This window comes from Paralichthys olivaceus, chromosome 18, assembly GCF_024713975.1.
Source record: "Paralichthys olivaceus isolate ysfri-2021 chromosome 18, ASM2471397v2, whole genome shotgun sequence".
Classification (NCBI taxonomy): Eukaryota; Metazoa; Chordata; class Actinopteri; order Pleuronectiformes; family Paralichthyidae; genus Paralichthys; species Paralichthys olivaceus.
Genome location: NC_091110.1, coordinates 1,475,168 through 1,494,136, shown reverse-complemented (window position 1 = coordinate 1,494,136; position 18,969 = coordinate 1,475,168). Strand labels below are relative to the sequence as shown.

Here is an 18,969-nt window from a genome sequence, read left to right as displayed (position 1 = left end):
CAGCGCGACGCAGAGCGTGATCTACGCCTGTAGGCAAACCACAGTGTAGTACAGTTCCGTGACAGGTTAGCATCGGAAAATATCTCCGGACAGACGCGTCTGCGCACTGATATCTGCTGCCAGCGACGGCAGGGCGACACAGAAGGATGGGGTCCCGAATAAAGTAAGAACGTTCATCCGTTACTCTACATCAGGTTGTCAGCATCCTGCTGCTATGTTAGCTTTGTTGTCATACGTTATTGGGGAAGATGCAGTCCGATGCAAGGCCTTGACTTGTTGCGACACCCGCTAAAAACACTGATGGCACTATCATATCCTGTCTCGATCAGAACGACAATGCATGTGAAATGTCCCCGTTGGTTTGAGCTCCGCCAGTCGTTTACAGCGGAAACGTGTCAGAGGGGTACGGGTTAAGATAGTGGGAGTGAGTTGGGACCATTCAGCTCAGGTAAACATGGACACGGTCACGTTTGAATGCTGAACCTCCTGATAGTTCTCAGGACTGAAGTGCAGAACAGAGCTGCTGTGGTTTGACAGAAGGATCTACACGTATCTGTGCTAGCCTGTAGCCGAATGTCAGTCCACTGATTGACTGTTGACATTACAGGGCCCCGGCTTAACTGTCACTACCTGTTCATTGGAGATACGTTATGAGTTATTAAAATTAAATGATTTCATATTAAATGGTAATTGTCTATATTTCTGTATTGCTTTTCTAGACTTGATGACCATTCAAAGCGCTTTACAGCAGTTTTTTGCCATTCATCCATTCCCAAACATTCATACATATATGGGAAGCACTTTTTTTTCTGAGGGACAATTTGGGGTTCAATATCTTGCAGAAGGACACATTGGAAGAGTGAACTACTGCTAACCTTTTTGCCACAGCCACCCCTACACCCCTTCAATGTCACCTGTATACCGCCACAGCAATATAATACAGAAAAGATTATTTGGTCTTTATGAGGCAGTGAATTTGGATCCTTCATTTCACTGTAGAGGGATAAAGCACTGCAGAAGTTCTGACTAAACTGAGTTAAAGAATGTACACACACTTGAGACAATGACATGCTTGAGTCAACATGATTGGAATGCCTGCTGTAAAAGTCCCAAATTTGTGTGGGACATTTTGATCATTAAAAATGTGTTTCAGAAAACCACTTTTGTTGATGGCCAAAAAAGTAATTTCCATGTTCACAATCAATAGTAGGTTAATTGTTAACAGTTTATGAAATACAGAGATCTTTTTCAGTTAGAAACCATTTGTATCCACAGATGAGACCTATGACTGCTGCCAAGATCAGTGAAAGGAAGAAGTTATGTAAAAACCAAGTTCTTTGAGTTATACATTTACCCTACAAAGTAGGGTGGGCAATCTGGTAAAAACCTTATTGAGAGAATTATTTAATATCAGTCGATATATATCACAGTTAGGGATGTGCGCTATTAAAAATTAATATCTTGATATCTTCTGGGATTTTGCCTATAATAATAATTAGACCACTGGTAGAGGCTGTCTGGGCCAGGCTCTCTGTCCGAAATGTGTGGGTGAATGAGAGTTAGAGTGAGGGAGGGAGGGAAGGAAGGAGGGAAGGAAAAAGAGAGAGGGATAAGGCTGAGAGACCCACACACACACACACCGTAAATTAGAAGGAAGGCTGTGATCTCTAGAATGCGGGAAAATTATTTATTGTCATCAAATACTGGGCTGGTGGAGAGAAGCGCTCACTCCGTATGCCTGTGTATCCTGGCTTAGCGCACCACAGCTTGGCCAAGCTTGTGCGAGGTGCCTGGCTCTCCCTCACTCACTCAAGGGCTGGTGGAGAGAGGCGCACCCTCCGTGTGGCTCTACCCAATACTCGATAACATGAGGTTGCACATCCTTAAAACAACAATTAAAATATTATCGTATCGATGATAAATGTCACACACCCCTAATCGTGATGGATCAAATCAGCACCACTGCACTAAGGCGCATTACTCTGGTCAGGTTGACAAGTGACTCTGCTTCTCTGACATTTTCTAATCACTCACTTGTAGAACTGATCTTTATAAAAACCTGCTGAATTCATATTTATGTTTCTGGATAAATGGGGTGTCGCTTCTTCTGCAACAATGAAGTTAAAACACAGCGTGAAGTTGAAATCTGCAGGAAGAACTTCTTTGTGTGCGTGTCTTCGCAGGTTTAAACATGTGTCTCATAAACTCTTGAGAACGAATCAAACAAACACAAAGTTAGCATCAGTACTGTACGTGTCCTGGTAACTTCTGATCAGTGATGGTGTTAAAACTAAACGCAGGTCAGCGTGTAGTCTGAAAGTACGACATTAGATGTTGTTAAATTATGTTCTGAAAGGAGAGGATTATGTGGAAGCACGATTAAATGTTACATTTTGACACCATATGTTAGGTCAAGGTCAAGGGGGTGATTAACATAATGAGTGGTTTGATAAATACTGACTGAAACCAATTGAGTCTAATATTGAAATGCATGCAACACAGGCTATCATTATCAATGTCCACACAAAAAATACCTCCAATAGTTACTTTATCTGTTTTAAGGACTAGGATTGATTAAGAGAATTTGGTAAAAAATTGAGAGTAAACCCCTGATTATCAGAATGAGCAGATAATGCTAAAAAAGCTAGTACAGAGAGAATAACCACCACAAGTGTCAGGAAAACAGGATATGATGGAACATGCTCACAGTAACACGTCAGCAACTATGAACTATTAATGGATGTTATTTGGATTCAGACAAAGTGATATCATGTCAAGTCTAAACCATAACCATTGCAAGCAGTGTTTGCCATAGTAGCAGCTAGGGATGCACGATATATATCGGTCCAATATATTATTGACTGGATAATGGGAATTAAATATAATTATTTATTTATCTGAATTGGAAGTTTTTCACACTTTCTGAGAGCTGTAGGATTGTAATTTGCAAAAAATGTGCAACAGTTATGAGAGGGGAACATTTTGAACACTACAGATCTTATAAGTCACCTAGAGTCCGTCATTGCGACGATGATGTACAGTATGTCGAGAATACGAGGCGCTTGCAGCCAGCGTTAGTTAGGGGGAAAAAAGTGAGTGTGAGTGCAGCAGTGCCTATCCAGCAGGCATTTGAGAACTGCAGGAAGTTTGCTAGATACACTCCACAGACTAAAGCCATTCATGATAAAATCACGGAATTTATTGCTCTTGATGACCAGCCGTTTTCTGTGGTAAAAGACAAGGATTTCACCGGCTAATGGCACATTTCGAGCCGCACTACACTCTGCCAAGTTGCCGCTACTTGACAGATGTGTCCCTTAAGGATGTCATGATATGACATTTTGGTCCCACGATTATTGTCAGAGGATATATCACAGTTTCATGATTTTCATGATTATTGATACTATAGAAGGACAGACGCACACAATATATAGGTAATATATAGCTAATGATATAGCTAATGAACTAAAATATGTATTATTAACATCAACAATATGCATATAGTTTAACGTTTGGCTATTTAAAAGTAATTGTAAAAGTAACGCATGCGTGCGTGCGTAGTAAACAAGGATTTCACCTGTCCCTGTGAACGCCTCCGATAGAGTTTTTCGACCAGCATTGGTGGAAATAAGGCTGTTAAGTCAGTTCCCTCTTCTCAACTAATGTTCAGTGGCTCGCGTAAACAAAACGTTCCCAGTCTTCCCCATCTGCATGCCAAAGTGTCCTTGGGCAAGATGCTGAACCCCGAATGGCCTTTTCTTTTTTGAGCATAATATTCCATGCGCTTTTGTCAGTTTTTATCAGGCTTTCAGTTCCATAATATCCTTTATTTTTCAATGCACATTATTTTGTGTGAACTACTATTTTATAACATTGACATGACCTATTTTTGATTTTTTGATTTATTTTTATTTAACCCTGGTTAACCATGGCTGTCTTTTTTACCCAAGTATGTTAAGTAAGTAAAATCTATCGTCATTGTGATATCAACTTGTGCAATAGACAGCAAAACTGCGATAATGGTGTTCCATGCGCCACGCATTCGCCCTCTGCAAGTCAATATATTTTGCCAATCAGATGGAGCCCTGCTGCCCTAGATAATAAATCAAAGACAGTCAGATCATTGATGGGTCAATGAATCATTGTCAGAAGAGAATAGAGAGAAAACATAATTTGAAAACAGAGATTTGACAGAGCAAGGCAGCTCCGTCAAATCTTGCTCTGCCTCCTCCTCCTAAATTCTGCTGTGGAAACTGCTAGTGATCACGTTTGTTCCAAATCAGATTGATCATTATGATCCATACTTTTATTAATGAGTTAAATCTTTCTTCAGAGCAGCACATTCATCAGCCGCTCACTCTTTTCCATCCTCCCTCCCTCTCTCTGTCTCTCTCTCTCAGACACACACACACACACAGTTTACACCTGTGATCAGACACACAGACACAGGTAAACTCAGACTTCATAAACTTAGTAAATGTATGGAGCTGAAGGAGATGGTGACGTGGTCCATTTGGTTTGATGCAGTTGGTGTAGCGCACAGCGCCAATGACTGAGACACAAGAGAGGATGTAAATAATTGACAGAGCTGCTAAATATTGTAAAAAAAATTACCAAAATATGTATGAAAAGACCCCAAATTAACACTGTCAGTGGACTTATTTGAACTGTGCAAGACTCCCTGGTGTCTGCCCCTGACTTGGTGACACTGTGGCCAGGCTGTGCGCCTTCTCCCAGCTGTGAAGCCTCTGTAGCCAGGGACTGTTTTTGTTTATCGCAAGTCATATTAACATTGCAATATTCAACAAGCATATTGCATGTTTTCCTAATATCGTCCAGCCCTAAAATAAACACTCTCATAATTACAAAATAACAATAGGTAAATAAATAAGTAAAGTTTTTTTTTATTTATTATGATTTATTATGACTATTCAGGTGGACTGTCAGATTGACTGTCCTACTGTACAATTTGTCATTATTACACTGTTACTGCACTGTCATAACACTTTACTATGTTTATCTCTTAGCTGTGTTTTTATAAAGGAAAACATAAAAAAATAAAAAAACTGTACATTTAGATTTTTACTTCTTGATTCTGTTCTGATTTCTAAAATCGGTTAAACGCTGCTGTAACAAGAAGAGCTGCTAAAATAATTTTCACTGTTGAATCTTGACAATGTTGAACACTGACAATAAAGGATTCTGATTCTGATAAATATCCTTTATTTAATAATCCCTTAGCATGCAACATTTAGAAAATGAACTGTACTTGAACTGCATCTTTATTGTATGATTATTATTATTAAATATATACATTTTCATTAAAAACATTTATTCAAAAAAAATGTACAGAGAAGGTTTGATGCCCTGCTGTTACTAACAATGTCTCCGCTGTGGAAAACACTCACTCTAGGGACAGAGGTTTATAAAGGGCTGGAGTGACTGGCAGAAATGCAGACGAGAGGGAACTTTGTAATGGGGCATGGTTACTTTCAGTGTGTAGGAACCATGCATTAAAACAGAGATGCATGTCCGCTGCTAAAAACACCTAAGTGACTTGTTATTGCTTTGTCTTGGTCTGAATTTTTTGCAGGCGGGTCCCCTCAATTATTTTTGAGGGGACCCTCTCTACAGAGGCCTCCATGTTTTTTACATTAGTCCAGACTGGACAAACTAAACACCTTTTGAGTTTTCATGACAACTTAAGGCTACCACCAATTATTTTTCATGTTTGGAAGGGGAGGGTGAAGTGAGGGGTATTCAGCTGCAACATGCAATTTCAACACTAGATATCAGAAAATTCTACACACGGTACCTTTAACCAGGGTTGAATAAAAGAAATCAAAAAGTTAATCCTTGTTTACTTTCGGTTTCTAACCAGCTCCACAGGAGCGGCTGATACACCCACACCTCTCTTTCTTTACCTATTAACCTTTTTAAATGTAGCCAGGAGTTAAATTCACCTATACTGAGAGGCAATAGTATAATAAGGTCATGAAGAATGTGGCTTGAACCAGGATAGTTTACCTGTTTACCTTTTCACAACTAGTTAATACCTCTCTCCCAAAAACAACTTCCGTTGGTGACCATTCACAATAAAAGTCCCATACAGATACACTGCTTATGGTGACAGGAAACACAAATTCACTGACCAACCTTCCACAATAAGACAACTATTGTCGAACCCTGACCTCAAAACCAAGGTATGTACAGAGCCATGATTTTTGTGTACCGTTACACCCCTAGTGCCTTGTAGTTTTCCTCAGATTTCCTTACATGTGAATTGAGCAACACAGAACAATATGAATGATGTTATTTCACACTTGTTTCCCATTATATTTCCAAGGCATGTCATCCAGCTAGACATTTCAATTTAACAGCATATCTATTAATTTATTTACTGTACAGCCTACTACATTGGCAAGTCTCGGCACTTGTTATATCCTCATGGAATATAACACAACCTTTTCATGAACGTTGCTCTGACTCCTCTACTGTATTCCTATCTGTGTCAGACACAGCTTCATCTGAATCTGAACTGACCTGCTCCCTCCTATGCTGATTGTGGTCCATTTTTGAAGCAGTCTAACTTTGCAGCCAGCAGAGGACCGGTACTCACATCCTTATACCTGTCTCCAATGCTGTTAACAAGCCTGTCAATCAGCATATTCCAGGATGAAATTAGGACTTATTCTTTAGCTTTACCGCATTGAAGGAGACTTCTTAAAAAGTGTTGTCTTTGGTTGCCTTCATCAGAGTTAGCAATATCACAGAAACCTTAAGCACTACATTAACATAAACCTGTTTGACGATTACCTGCAGCAAATGCTTCTTTATGGTTAATATGCATATATGCAGTACATGGCAAAACATTTGTTGGCAGGTACTGTCAGACTCTTCTTTTACCTCCAGATTGATTTTAACGGTCAGTGGTAGCACTTAAGCAATGTTTAGCTTGACCAAGTGTCCATTCCTGGTCCAAAAAATTATGTCTCCATATCTCTTGCGTGGCGCTATAATGGCAGTTAACAGCGAAGGTTAATCCAAGTATTTTGAGATGGAGTCACTGCACTTCTGTGTTATAGTGTGTAGTGAAGTAGAAACCTGCCAGTGACCTATTTATTTAATTTGCCAATGTACATTTTTACCTATATTTGGTGAATGGTGGTTGCTTATATTAGACTTTGGCCTCTTGAATGTAACACTTCAAGTCTGTGTTTATGGAATTTCAAATTATGACCAGTTGTCAGTTTCAAACACTGAGTGATTCATTTTCAGTGGTCAAAATTCACAGTGACCTCATGAATCTGAGTTTTTTTTCCCGACTGAAATCACTCTTGTTGGCAAACCTAGAATGACCGCCATTCAACTTTCCAGAGTTTTCCTTTTTTAAAACAAATGAATGGATTGTGGTGGCTGTGGCTGAGGGTCGTCCTCCAACCAGAACCCATCTGCATGCCCGAGTGTCCTTGGCCCCTAATAGAAAAAAGTGCTGCCCATAGATGCACTGCAAACTAAAACGCTGGAGTGCCTTTATATTGAAACAGGTAGATTACAGGAAGTGTTGCAAATATTTATGCTAATGACATATTCAACAGTTAAACATCGAAACTGTGCTGAAAGAACATTTTCTCTGTCGGTTCTGTTGTGAACCATGTGCGAAACGCAGAAACAAACAGTGAGACCTCAAATTTCTAGCACCACTTCTGCAGCCAGTGTGCCAGCTCTAATCTTCTAACATAAGGGCTATAGTGGTAAAAACTCCTGAAGTATCGTGTGCACGAGTAAGAGAATCTAAGTCTAAATCAGCAAGTGTGGAGTAAAACAAGCTTTGAACTAGGCCTGGGACGATAACAAATTTTGCTGGACTATATATTGTCCCACAAATTATTGCCGAAAAACAATATTATTGATAATGATAATATATCATAATAATGCACACCCTTTCAAATACAATACACTTTTATTTCTCAGTGTTTTTTACCATTGTAATTTCAAGAACTTTTAAATAACCTAAATAAATAAAACAAACCAAAACAATAAACAAAAAATAAAATGGACTCTCAGTCTCTGTTAGCAAAAATTGCACTTGAATAAAAATCACAACCAAAAACAATAAAATAGATCTTTCTCTGTTAAGAAAAACAGCACATATAAAACCACACACAACCAAAACAATAAATAAAATGGCTTATCAAGTCTCGACAAACAAAATTGCACTTCAATAAATATTGAACATTTAGGCCGTTTGTGACATGTATTTTCTCGCAGGCAATTCGTACTGTCTGTCAAATGTTTGCAGCATCTTTCTCAATGCTGGCTTTTCCACTGTACTAAAGGGCAGCATTTATTTTGCAATGTAGCGAACTACACTTTCTGTGAGCGAACACCATTTTGCGCTGTTCCGTTTATATTTACTTTGTCGACCAAACGCCTCAGTGAGTGTTGACTGTCGGGACGAAGGCTCTGCATCTCGAGGTGCAGTTTTTTTCCCCAGCTCGGAAAACTGGGTCGGGTGGTTATGCTTTGGGTGGGCATGCAAGTTTGTTGTGTTGCCTTTTTTTGTTGCCGCCACTTTTGAACTGTGAAATATTCAACTGACCTCATTTTGAGAGCCTTCATTCTGTTTTGGATTTAATTGAGTCAGATTTAATTCAACAGATGTTGAAGGATCTTTGCAGACTAAGTGACTTAATAATTGGGAACATAAAATCACTTTGAAAACAGATATTTGTAAAACTGATCGTAATTCTGTATTTATATAGCACTTTTCAAGTCTTGATGACCACTCAAAGCTTTACAGGACAGTTTTTGCACTCACACATTAATTCATACAGTGCATCACCTTCTCTATGAGAAGGGGCAACTTTGGGGTTCTGTATCTTGCCCAAGGACACTTCGGCATGCACATATAACTGGTCATTGACTGGCCGAAGGCAGCATCAGGTTGAAATCTGGCTGCCATATATAAGGACACCTGACCACTAATTTGATATGTAGAGTTCCTGTTGCCATTAGTGAAATTGGCTTAATAAAAACATATTTTTTAAATAAAAGACTCTACTAAACAATAAATATGTATATAATTTGCAAACAACATATTGATGAACTGTGTTTCTCTATTCCAGGGAGAGCCCAGAGTCCACCTTTGAGGTGTATGTAGAGGTAGCCCATCCAGGCTCACACAGCTCAGGTAAGTTTTATTAAGGCTTCAGCCTCAGCAAATCCTGGAACACATGCATATTTTACACAATTGTTAAAATAATACAGCCAAGGATTACCTTATGTATCATGCCACATTTCAACTTTCAGTCTTTATGTACCAGAAAAAACAAATTAACAATGATGTGATTTAACAGGAGGTTTGTTTACCTGAAGATCAGTGTTTGCCATTAAGAACCTTGTCTGTGATGGCCGACCATAATAATAATAATAACTTTATTTGTATAGCACTTATCTAGACACAGTTACAAAGTGCTTCACAAAAAGAAGAATTAACAAAAGCAGATTGTAACATATTAAAGTTGAGACCTTAATTTATAGAGAAACCCAATAGTTCCCACAATGAGCAAGCACCATAAAATATACACTTCACACACACACACACACACACACACACACACACACACACACACAAACACACAAACAAATCCAGAGACTTGAAGAAATGCAATCTTTGTTTGTTATTTTCGGGGCTGATTCAGATTATTAGTAATTAAGTAAAATCGTCTGCGCTGCACACAGTTCTATAATTATGCATTTGCATAAAACAAAATAAGACAGAGATTGTTACGAAAAGAGTAAAATCTTAAACTGGTGGGACAAATGGGACTGTAGGCCTATTTTATTTTGTTAACAACAGCTATGATGTGTAAAAACTCAATTCTATATTTTATGCTACTATAAGCGTGTATATAAATTAACTCCTTTTCACAGACACTAATTTTAATCTTGTTGATTAAGAAACAAAATTCAAAATGTACACCCCTTCGTACAAAAATGTTCTGCTTTATTGAAAATTCCCAAGAGCCACAGTCTCTGTGATACTTAAATTTCTGTCCCAGACAACAATTGCAAGAGGGTAACTCAAATCGACAGTGTTCAATCCATAGGTGTGGCTGGAGTACATTACCACATTCTCCCATAAACCTGGTTTGCACCTTAAACACACACAAAATCAATATACTGCACTAGCTGATCACTTCTAATGCTGCTCATAAACTGCTTTTCTTAGGTTAGGTGTTTGCATTACTCTGATTCACTGTGCATTGCTCCATTTCAAATCATACCAACAATGAAGATTTTAAAAAATCTACAACTCTTGATAAATGGAGTCAGCATACAACCTCCAACTAATGGCCAAGCCACTCTACCAAATAGTTGAACGCCATCTAACAAACAGGAAAGAAAGTTTAGCAATTCTCGACATGTTTTACAGCTACAGTGTATAGAATTTATCAGTGATGAAATTGCATGTTGCAGCTGAATACCCCTCACCTCACCCTCCCCTTCCAAACATCAAAAATAACCTGTGGTAGCCTTCAGTTGTTTTAAAAAAATCAAAAGGTGTTTAGTTTGTCCAGTCTGGACTACTGTAAAAAACATGGCGGCCCCTTAGAGAGGACCCCCCCTCCATGTAAATATAAAGTATTTAAATATGAAAAGAGAAACATGAAAAATACAATTCATACAATTTAGATGAAACGAACTAATGAATACATCAGCAGGATTATTATGGGTGCCTTGCCAGCTGGGGGCGGAGCCCCCAGCTGGCAATGCATTGCATGGGGCGAAGCCCCATGCAATGCATTGGCACTTATATTATTATTCCTCGAGACTTTCTGCGTTTATTTTTCTTATTTCTTCTTCCTAAAACTTTGTCCCGCTACTCCTCCCACAGATTTCGTCGCACATACTCGAGACCTATAAAATACGATGCGGAATTACGTCGAATCGTGTGCTATGACTTTTCTAAGAATTTCGTCCAATAATTCGCTCAAAAATCGCGAAAACGTGTCCGAAATCGATGAATGGGACTCAAGCTCGCTTTATCAAAAGAGCGAGTTTCCAAAAACGGGCGTTTTTCAGCCACTTTTTTTGTCTTTAAACACTTCTCCTAGCCACAAACGGAGTCCGACAGACATGATTTTTACATCTGGTGAAAGTAGAGTTTGTTTCCTACGCACACATGCCACTCTGACATCTCTCGGTCCAGTAGTTTAGGCTGAGTCAATTTACCGAGAAATCTTTTCCGGTCTCGCCTCTCCATTGACTCCCATGTTAATTTTAGGAAAAAAAGTCAGAAAGGAGAAATACAGGAAAAAATTTCTAACTCGCTCCCATGGCCTCATTTCTGAACTCTTTCTCGCCAAAACATATCTGTACGTTCGTGGAAGTCTTGGGATTCTCACAATGTTTTCATTTCTTAGATAGGACCTATAGTTTTTGAGTTACAAGCATTTGTTTGAAGAGTGGCGCTAGAGCAGCGCCCTCTACCGTTTTCATTGACTTCAATGGAGATCTCCAAAAAAGATTCCTGATGAGAAAACTAAATTTCTAAATTGCTCCTACGGTCTCATTTCTTAACTCTTATGAAATATAAACATATGTGGACGTCGGCCAAAGTCTTGTGATTCTCACAATGTGTTCATTTCTCAGATACGACTTATAGATTTTGAGTTAGAAGCTTTTGTTTGAGGGGTGGTGTGAAACCAGTTTTTGTCTCCAAAGTGTGCGCGCAGCAGGTGTTCCTCATCTAATCAGTGAGTAACCATAGCAACCCCATAGACTGTCAGAGGTCAAGTCTCCTCTATAAATTTACTAGATTCAAAGTTTTTGCCACCATCCGCTTTGGCCCAGTGGTTAAGGCACTCGGATCATGTGACGTAAGTCTGGGTTCGAATCCGGGTGAGGGTGGTGGTTTTTGCTAATTTTTGGAGCATATGAATAAAAGTAAAAATAAGCCCCCCCACCCCCCCATAGTAACTGGATATTACCAGGAACATGTAATGGGCCTTTATTTTGAAAATAAGCCCCCCCCCCATTATAATAGGATGTTACCAGCAAACATGTAATGAGCCTTTATTTTGAATATAAAAATAAACAACCCTCCCCCATTGTAATAGAATGTAATCAGGAAGTCTGTACAAAGCCTTTATTTTGAAAATAAGCCCCCCCACCCCCCATATTACAAGGAAACATGTACAGAGCCTATGTTTAAGCGTATAAATAAGCCCCCCAATCCCCCCCCGTAGTAACTGGATATTACCAGGAAGTCTGTACAGAGCCTTTATTTTGAAAATAAGCCCCCCCCCATTGTAATAGAATGTTACCAGGAAAGCTGTACAGAGCCTGGTTTTTCAAAATAAAACTCCCAAATAGTTACAGGATGTTCCTAGGAAGAGTAAAAAAAAGCTAGAATTTCAAAATAAAATCCCCAGATTGTTAAGGAATGTTTCTAAGAAGCCTAAAAAAAGCTGGACTTTCAAAATAAAATGCCCAAATAGTTACAGGATGTTCCCAGGGAGCCGGAAAAAGAGTGGACTTTCAAAATAAAACTCCCAAATAGTTACAGAATGTTCCCAGGAAGCCTGAAAGACACTGGATTTTCAAAATAACACCCCCAAATAGTTATAGAATGTTTCCAGGAAGCCTGAAAAAGAGTGGACTTTCAAAATAAAAATCCCAAATAGTAACAGAATGTTCCCAGGAAGCCTGGAAGATGCTGGATTTTCAAAATAAAACTCCCAAATAGTTACAGGATGTTCCTAGGAAGAGTAAAAAAAAGCTAGAATTTCAAAATTAAATCCCCAGATTGTTAAGGAATGTTTCTAAGAAGCCTAAAAAAAGCTGGACTTTCAAAATAAAATGCCCAAATAGTTACAGAATGTTCCCAGGAAACCTGAAAAATGCTGGATTTTCAAAATAAAACCCCCAAATAGCTACAGAATGTTTCCAGGAAGCCTGAAAGACACTGGATTTTCAAAATAAAACCCCCAGATGGTTACAGGATGTTCCCAGGGAGCCGGAAAAAGAGTGGACTTTCAAAATAAAACTCCCAAATAGATACAGAATGTTCCCAGGAAGCCTGAAGGATGCTGGATTTTCAAAATAAAACCCCCAAATAGTTACAGAATGTTTCCAGGAAGCCTGAAAGACACTGGATTTTCAAAATAAAACCCCCAAATAGTTACAGGATGTTCCCAGGAAGCCTGAAGGAGGCTGAATTTTTAAAATGAAATCCCATGGATGGTGATTAGACCTTATAACATGGTTTCTCTCTGTCTCTCTGAAATTGGTCTCTCACTGACCTGGATCATGTATGTTTACAAAATCAAGCAGCTTTTGGTAATGTCTTTGGCTGTCACCGTCTCTCTCTCTCTTAAACGTAATGTCTCTCTGAAATCGGATGTCATGTAAACCTGGATAATATATGTCTCTCTGTCCTTCGTCTTAAAGGAAATGTCTCTGTGTTCGAAGCAACGCCGGCATCGACGAGCGCAAGGCACCCATTCAAAATGTCTCGGCAGGAGAGATTTTCTAGTTTTACATAAAATTTCTGCCAATAGATCCTTTTCACCTAAATCTTACACACTGGACCTTTAACTCCAATAGTGATGTCCCTCAAGAGTCAAAACTGGGCTCTCTCTTTTTCAGCTTGTATATTAATGACCTGCATTTAGTCTGTCCATCAGTTAATATACAAACATATTTAGATGGCCTACATTTTCAGATAATTTTTAACTTTGATATAGGAGTTCAGCATATTGGACCCAAAACTACACAAAAAACACGAGATCATTAGATAGAAATTTGTGTTTTTTTAAATATAAAAACCACAAACATGCTTAACGTAGCAAAAGTAAAATACAGGTTGGAAATGGGAAAACTCAATCATAAAGAAATAATACACAATACCTGTGATCATAGGCGTATATTTAAAATTTGCAGCCAGGAAACTATTAGAAAAGCTTACCTCCCTAACTCTTAACTCCCAAAGAGTAACTTCTGCACATGCAACATAAAACGGTCACACTGAGACTACTGAATCGACCATTGAATACTAATGGTGTGCACTGAGAATTGCGTGCAGAATAACACGCATTCTTCATTTAGTATGAGTGCGGAAAATATTGGGAGGAGTAGATGCAAATTCTTAAATATACATGCATTGTGATTTACAAAGCCTGAATATACAGCAATTGCAGTGGCTGTGACTGCGTCTATATTCAATACATTTGAAAGGTGCTTATGGCACAGCGTTATGCACAGATGGCTGCAGTTATTGTGGTGAGGAGGAGACATCATGGAAAAAGACGCAAAGAACAGTTTTTTTCAGGAAGTAAACTGCACCTGCTGCTCAATATTGGTCAGAGGCATCTCTTCCCGCCCCCTAACTTTTTTATTTTCTAGAGGTTTTATTGTGAGCAATTTTTTCTTTTTTTCTTCTTATGTCCTGCCCATTCTCTTAATTTCATCGGTTGTTCTTTTCGTTTTACACACAGCATTTACTTTCTCGCAGATACTCTCCCATATCGTGTTTCTTTGAATTATATTAATATTTCTTTGCTGTAGTTCAACAACATGTTCATTTGCCTCTTCCACTCATTTGCCTCTTCCACTAACACCTCCTTCTTCTTTGCACTTGAGGTCACTCTGCTCTTCCTAATGCTCTATGGCAAAAACCATTTAAATACTACTGCCTCTACCATGTTTGCACCTGGTATCACTTACGCAATTATTTATAGTAGATGAGCCGCAAATGCCCATCAACCAAATATGCAATCTATTATAATGCACATGCAATTTAGCACTCTTTATTTGGGATCTTTGTAGATCAGGCCCAAAGTGCTATATTTCTTGCTTTATATACCCCAACATGTGCAAACATAACAAAGTTAAAATCGACACAAACTCAAACTACAACTATTTATGATAAAATCAAGCATGGCCGTGGGATTTTATTTCATTTTCTTCTTTTTAGCAATGCCACTTCTTAAATCAGTTTCTGACAACAGTGAGGCAGAGGGTTACATCAAAGGATTTACATTTTCATCAAATCAAATCAAATCAAATTTTATTTGTATAGCCCAAATTCACAAAACACATTTTGCCTCAGAGGGCTTTACAATCTGTACAGGTAGTGACACCCTCTGTCCTTAGACCCTCGGTTCGAGTGAGGAAAAACTTGCCCACAAAAAACCCTTTTAACAGGGAAAAGAAGGTGGAAGAAACCTCAGGGAGAGCCACAGAGGAGGGATCCCTCTCCCAGGACGGACAGAACAAAGCAACAGAAACATATTGTACAATTACAATGAAAAACAATGATTACAGTCATTGGTGGTAATATGTAACAATGCCCCCTGTAGTCTTATCCTATAGCAGCATAACTAAGGGCTGACCTGAGCCAGCCCTAACTATAAGCTCTATCACAGAGGAAAGTCTTAAGTCTACTCTTAAAAGTGTTAACCATGTCTGCATCCCGAACCCAAAATGGTTGTTTGTTCCACAGAAGAGGAGCTTGATAACTGAAAGCTCTGGCTCCCAATCTACTTTTGGAGACTATGGGAACCACAAGGAACCCAGCATTCTGAGAGCTTAGTGTTCTGGAGGGGTAGTAGGGTACTATGAGCTCTTTAAGATATGATGGTGCTTGCCCATGAAGAGCTTTGTATGTAAGGAGGATAAGTTTAAATTCTATTCTGGATTTAACCGGTAGCCAATGTAAAGAAGCCAAAATGGGAGAGATGTGATCTCTGATCTTGGTTCCTGTTAGAACACGTGCAGCAGCATTCTGAATTAAGCCTAGTTTATGCTTCTGCGTCACATCGCCATGCCGCTAGGGGGGTGTGGCTGTGTGTTTGTGTGGTTATAGCCGAATCCTTGCTTTTTCTTCCATAAAGTAAACAACAGTAAACAATGGCGACCGAGGTGGAGCAGCTGTATTTGGAGTTGGAGCTCATCAATATTGAAGAACAAATGCTTATATTGCAAATGTTGAAGCGCAGGCGACAGAGAAGACGTTTGCAGAGGTCGTTTTTACGACGAGGAAGAAAGACCCGAAAAAAGCAACTGCCGGAACTTACGTTCAGAGCAGACCAATCACAGCGCTTGCAGTTCCGCGTCAACGCGACGTGTAGTTAGGATTTTTTGGAGGTGTGCGTCAGGCTACGGCGTAGGGGTCCGCGTCGACGGCGTAGCTAAGGCGTCGACACGACGGAGAAGCATAAACAAGGCTTTAGCTGCAAAGTCCTAAGAGACTTATTGGAGCAACCTGATAACAAAGAGTTGCAATAGTCCAGCCTTGAAGTAACAAATGCGTGGACTAGTTTTTCTGCATCTGCTTGAGATACAATGTGTCTAATTTTGGCGATGTTACGTAAGTGGAAGAAAGCAGTCTTTGAAATTTGTTTTATATGGACATTAAAAGACAGATCCTGATCAAAAACAACTCCGAGATTCTTAATGGTGGAGCTGGAGGCGAGGGTGATCCCGTCTAAAGTAACTAAGTCTCTAGAAAGAGAGTTTCTGAGGTTTTTGGGTCCAATTACAAGAACTTCAGTCTTGTCTGAATTTAGCATCAGAAAATTGGAGGTCATCCAACTTTCTATATCCTTAAGACATTCTTGAAGTTTAATTAACTGATTGGTTTCATCAGGCTTGATCGATAAGTATAATTGGGTGTCATCAGCATAAAAATTTAAATTAATGGAGTGATTTCTAATAATGTTCCCTAAAGGAATCATATATAAACTGAATAGAAGTGGTCCTAACACAGAACCTTGTGGGACTCCGTGACAAACTTTGGTATGTACAGAGGATTCATCATTGATATGAACAAACTGGGATCGATCTAATAAAATAGGACTGAAACCAGCTTAAGGCGGTTCCTTTGATGCCAATATGATGTTCCAGTCTTTGTAAAAGAATTTGATGGTCAATGGTGTCAAATGCAGCACTGAGATCTAACAAAACAAGTACAGAGATGTGTCCTTTGTCTGAAGCCATTAGGAGGTCATTTGTAACTTTGACTAGTGCAGTCTCTGTGCTATGATGCACTCTAAATCCTGACTGAAAATCCTCAAATAAAGTGTTTTTATGGAGAAAGTCACGCAGCTGATTGGCTACAGCTTTCTCAAGGATCTTCGAGAGAAAGGGAAGATTTGATATTGGTCTGTAATTGGCTAAAACCTCTGGATCTAGAGTGGGCTTTTTAAGTAGAGGTTGAATTACAGCTACTTTAAAGGACTGTTGTACAAATCCTGATAATAAAGACAGATTAATCATGTCCAATAAAGAACGGCTAACTAGAAGTAGAACATCCTTGAGCAGCCTGGTTGGGATGGGGTCTAAGAGACAGGTGGACGGCTTTGATGAAGAAATTAATGAAGTTATTTGATGAAGGTCGATGGGGGAAAAACAGTCTAAAAATAAATTTGGTTTTACAGCTGTTTTCAAACTTGCTGTGTACGAGTGCAGATCAGTGCCTGTTGAGGGCAGGAGGTAATGAATTTTGTCTCGAATAGATATATATATATAATATAATTTTATCATTAAAGAAGCTCATGAAGTCATTACTACTTAGACCTAACGGAATAGATGGCGGAATAGAGCTGAGGCTCTCTGTTAGCCTGGCTACAGTGCTGAAGAGAAACCTGGAGTTGTTCTTATTTTCCTCTATTAATGATGAGTAATAGGCTGCTCTGGCATTACGGAGAGCCTTCCTGTATGTTTTCAGATTGTCTAGCCAGACTAAACGAGATTCTTCCAGTTTAGTGGCACGCCATTTACGTTTGGATTTACGTGCCTCTTGCTTTAAGCTGCGAGTCTGCTGGCTATACCATGTTGCTAACCTCCTTTGTTTAATTATCTTCTTTTTCAGAGGTGCAATAGAGTCAAGAGTTGTTTGTGAAGAGCCTATAGTACTATCACCAAGACGATCTATTTGTGAGGGGCTAAAGGAAGCAGACAATTCCTCTGCTACATTGAGACATGGCATTGAATTCAATATTGAAGGAATCACTTCCTTAAATTTGGCTACAGCGCTATCAGATAAACATCTGCTATAGGAGTTTCTGCCAAAAGGCTTATAGTCCAGTAATATGAACTCAAGGGTTATTAAAAAATGGTCAGACAGAAGAGGATTCTGTGGATCGACTGTTAGGTGATCGATTTCAATGTCATATGAGATAACAAGATCAAGAGTGTGGTTCAGACAATGAGTCGGTTCATTGACACTCTGACAGAAGCCAATTGTATCTAATAGAGAGATAAACGCAGCACTAAGACTATCATTGTGGTTGTCCACATGAATATTAAGATCCCCCACAAGAATGACTTTATCTGTTTTAAGGACCAAGCCTGATGCAAACTCTGCTAATTCAGTTAAAAATTGTGAGTAAGGACCGGGAGCTCGATATACTGTAACAAATAGAATTGGCTGTAATGTTTTCCAGGTTGGATGAGTAAGGCTAAGAACAAGACTTTCAAATGAATTATAATTTAGTTTAGGCGTGGGATTTATTAATAGACTTGAGTCAAACATGGCTCCAACTCCACCACCTCGACCAGTGCTTCGAGGAATATGGGTATTACAGTGACTGGGAGGAGTGGATTCATTTTAGCTAACATAGTCATCCTCCTGCAGCCAGGTTTCATTACGACAAAATAAATCAATATCATAATCAGATATGAATTCATTGACTAAAACAGCTTTGGAGGACAAGGATCTGATATTCAAGAGTCCACATTTAATTATCTTACTTTGGACTGCTGGAGATGTTGATTTAATTTTTATTAAGTTATGATGAAATCCTCTTCTGTTTATTTTATCTTTAAATAATGTAGGTGGACGGGGGACAGACACTGTCTCTATACTAAAGGATTGGGTGGGCAGCTGCTCTAATGGAGGCGCAGAGGAGTGTGTAAGACTGCAGCTCTGCTTCCTGGTCTCAACTCTGGGTTGTCACG

General features: G+C 39.1%; 1 protein-coding gene across 8 annotated transcripts in view; it reads left to right on the top strand.

The window, feature by feature from the left end:
• Nucleotides 1-18,969, top strand: part of dennd1a (DENN/MADD domain containing 1A) — a 60,886-nt gene continuing 41,917 nt past the window's right edge. For 7 of the 8 annotated variants that reach the window (XM_020106702.2, XM_069514420.1, XM_020106701.2 and 4 more), the window contains exons 1-2: nucleotides 3-163; nucleotides 9,129-9,193. In XM_020106702.2, the coding sequence (XP_019962261.1) occupies nucleotides 147-163; nucleotides 9,129-9,193 (82 nt within the window). In that variant the 5' untranslated portion in view covers nucleotides 3-146. Of the gene's footprint in view, nucleotides 164-9,128; nucleotides 9,194-18,969 lie in introns of all 8 variants that reach the window. The other variant, XM_069514418.1, reaches the window with a different exon arrangement.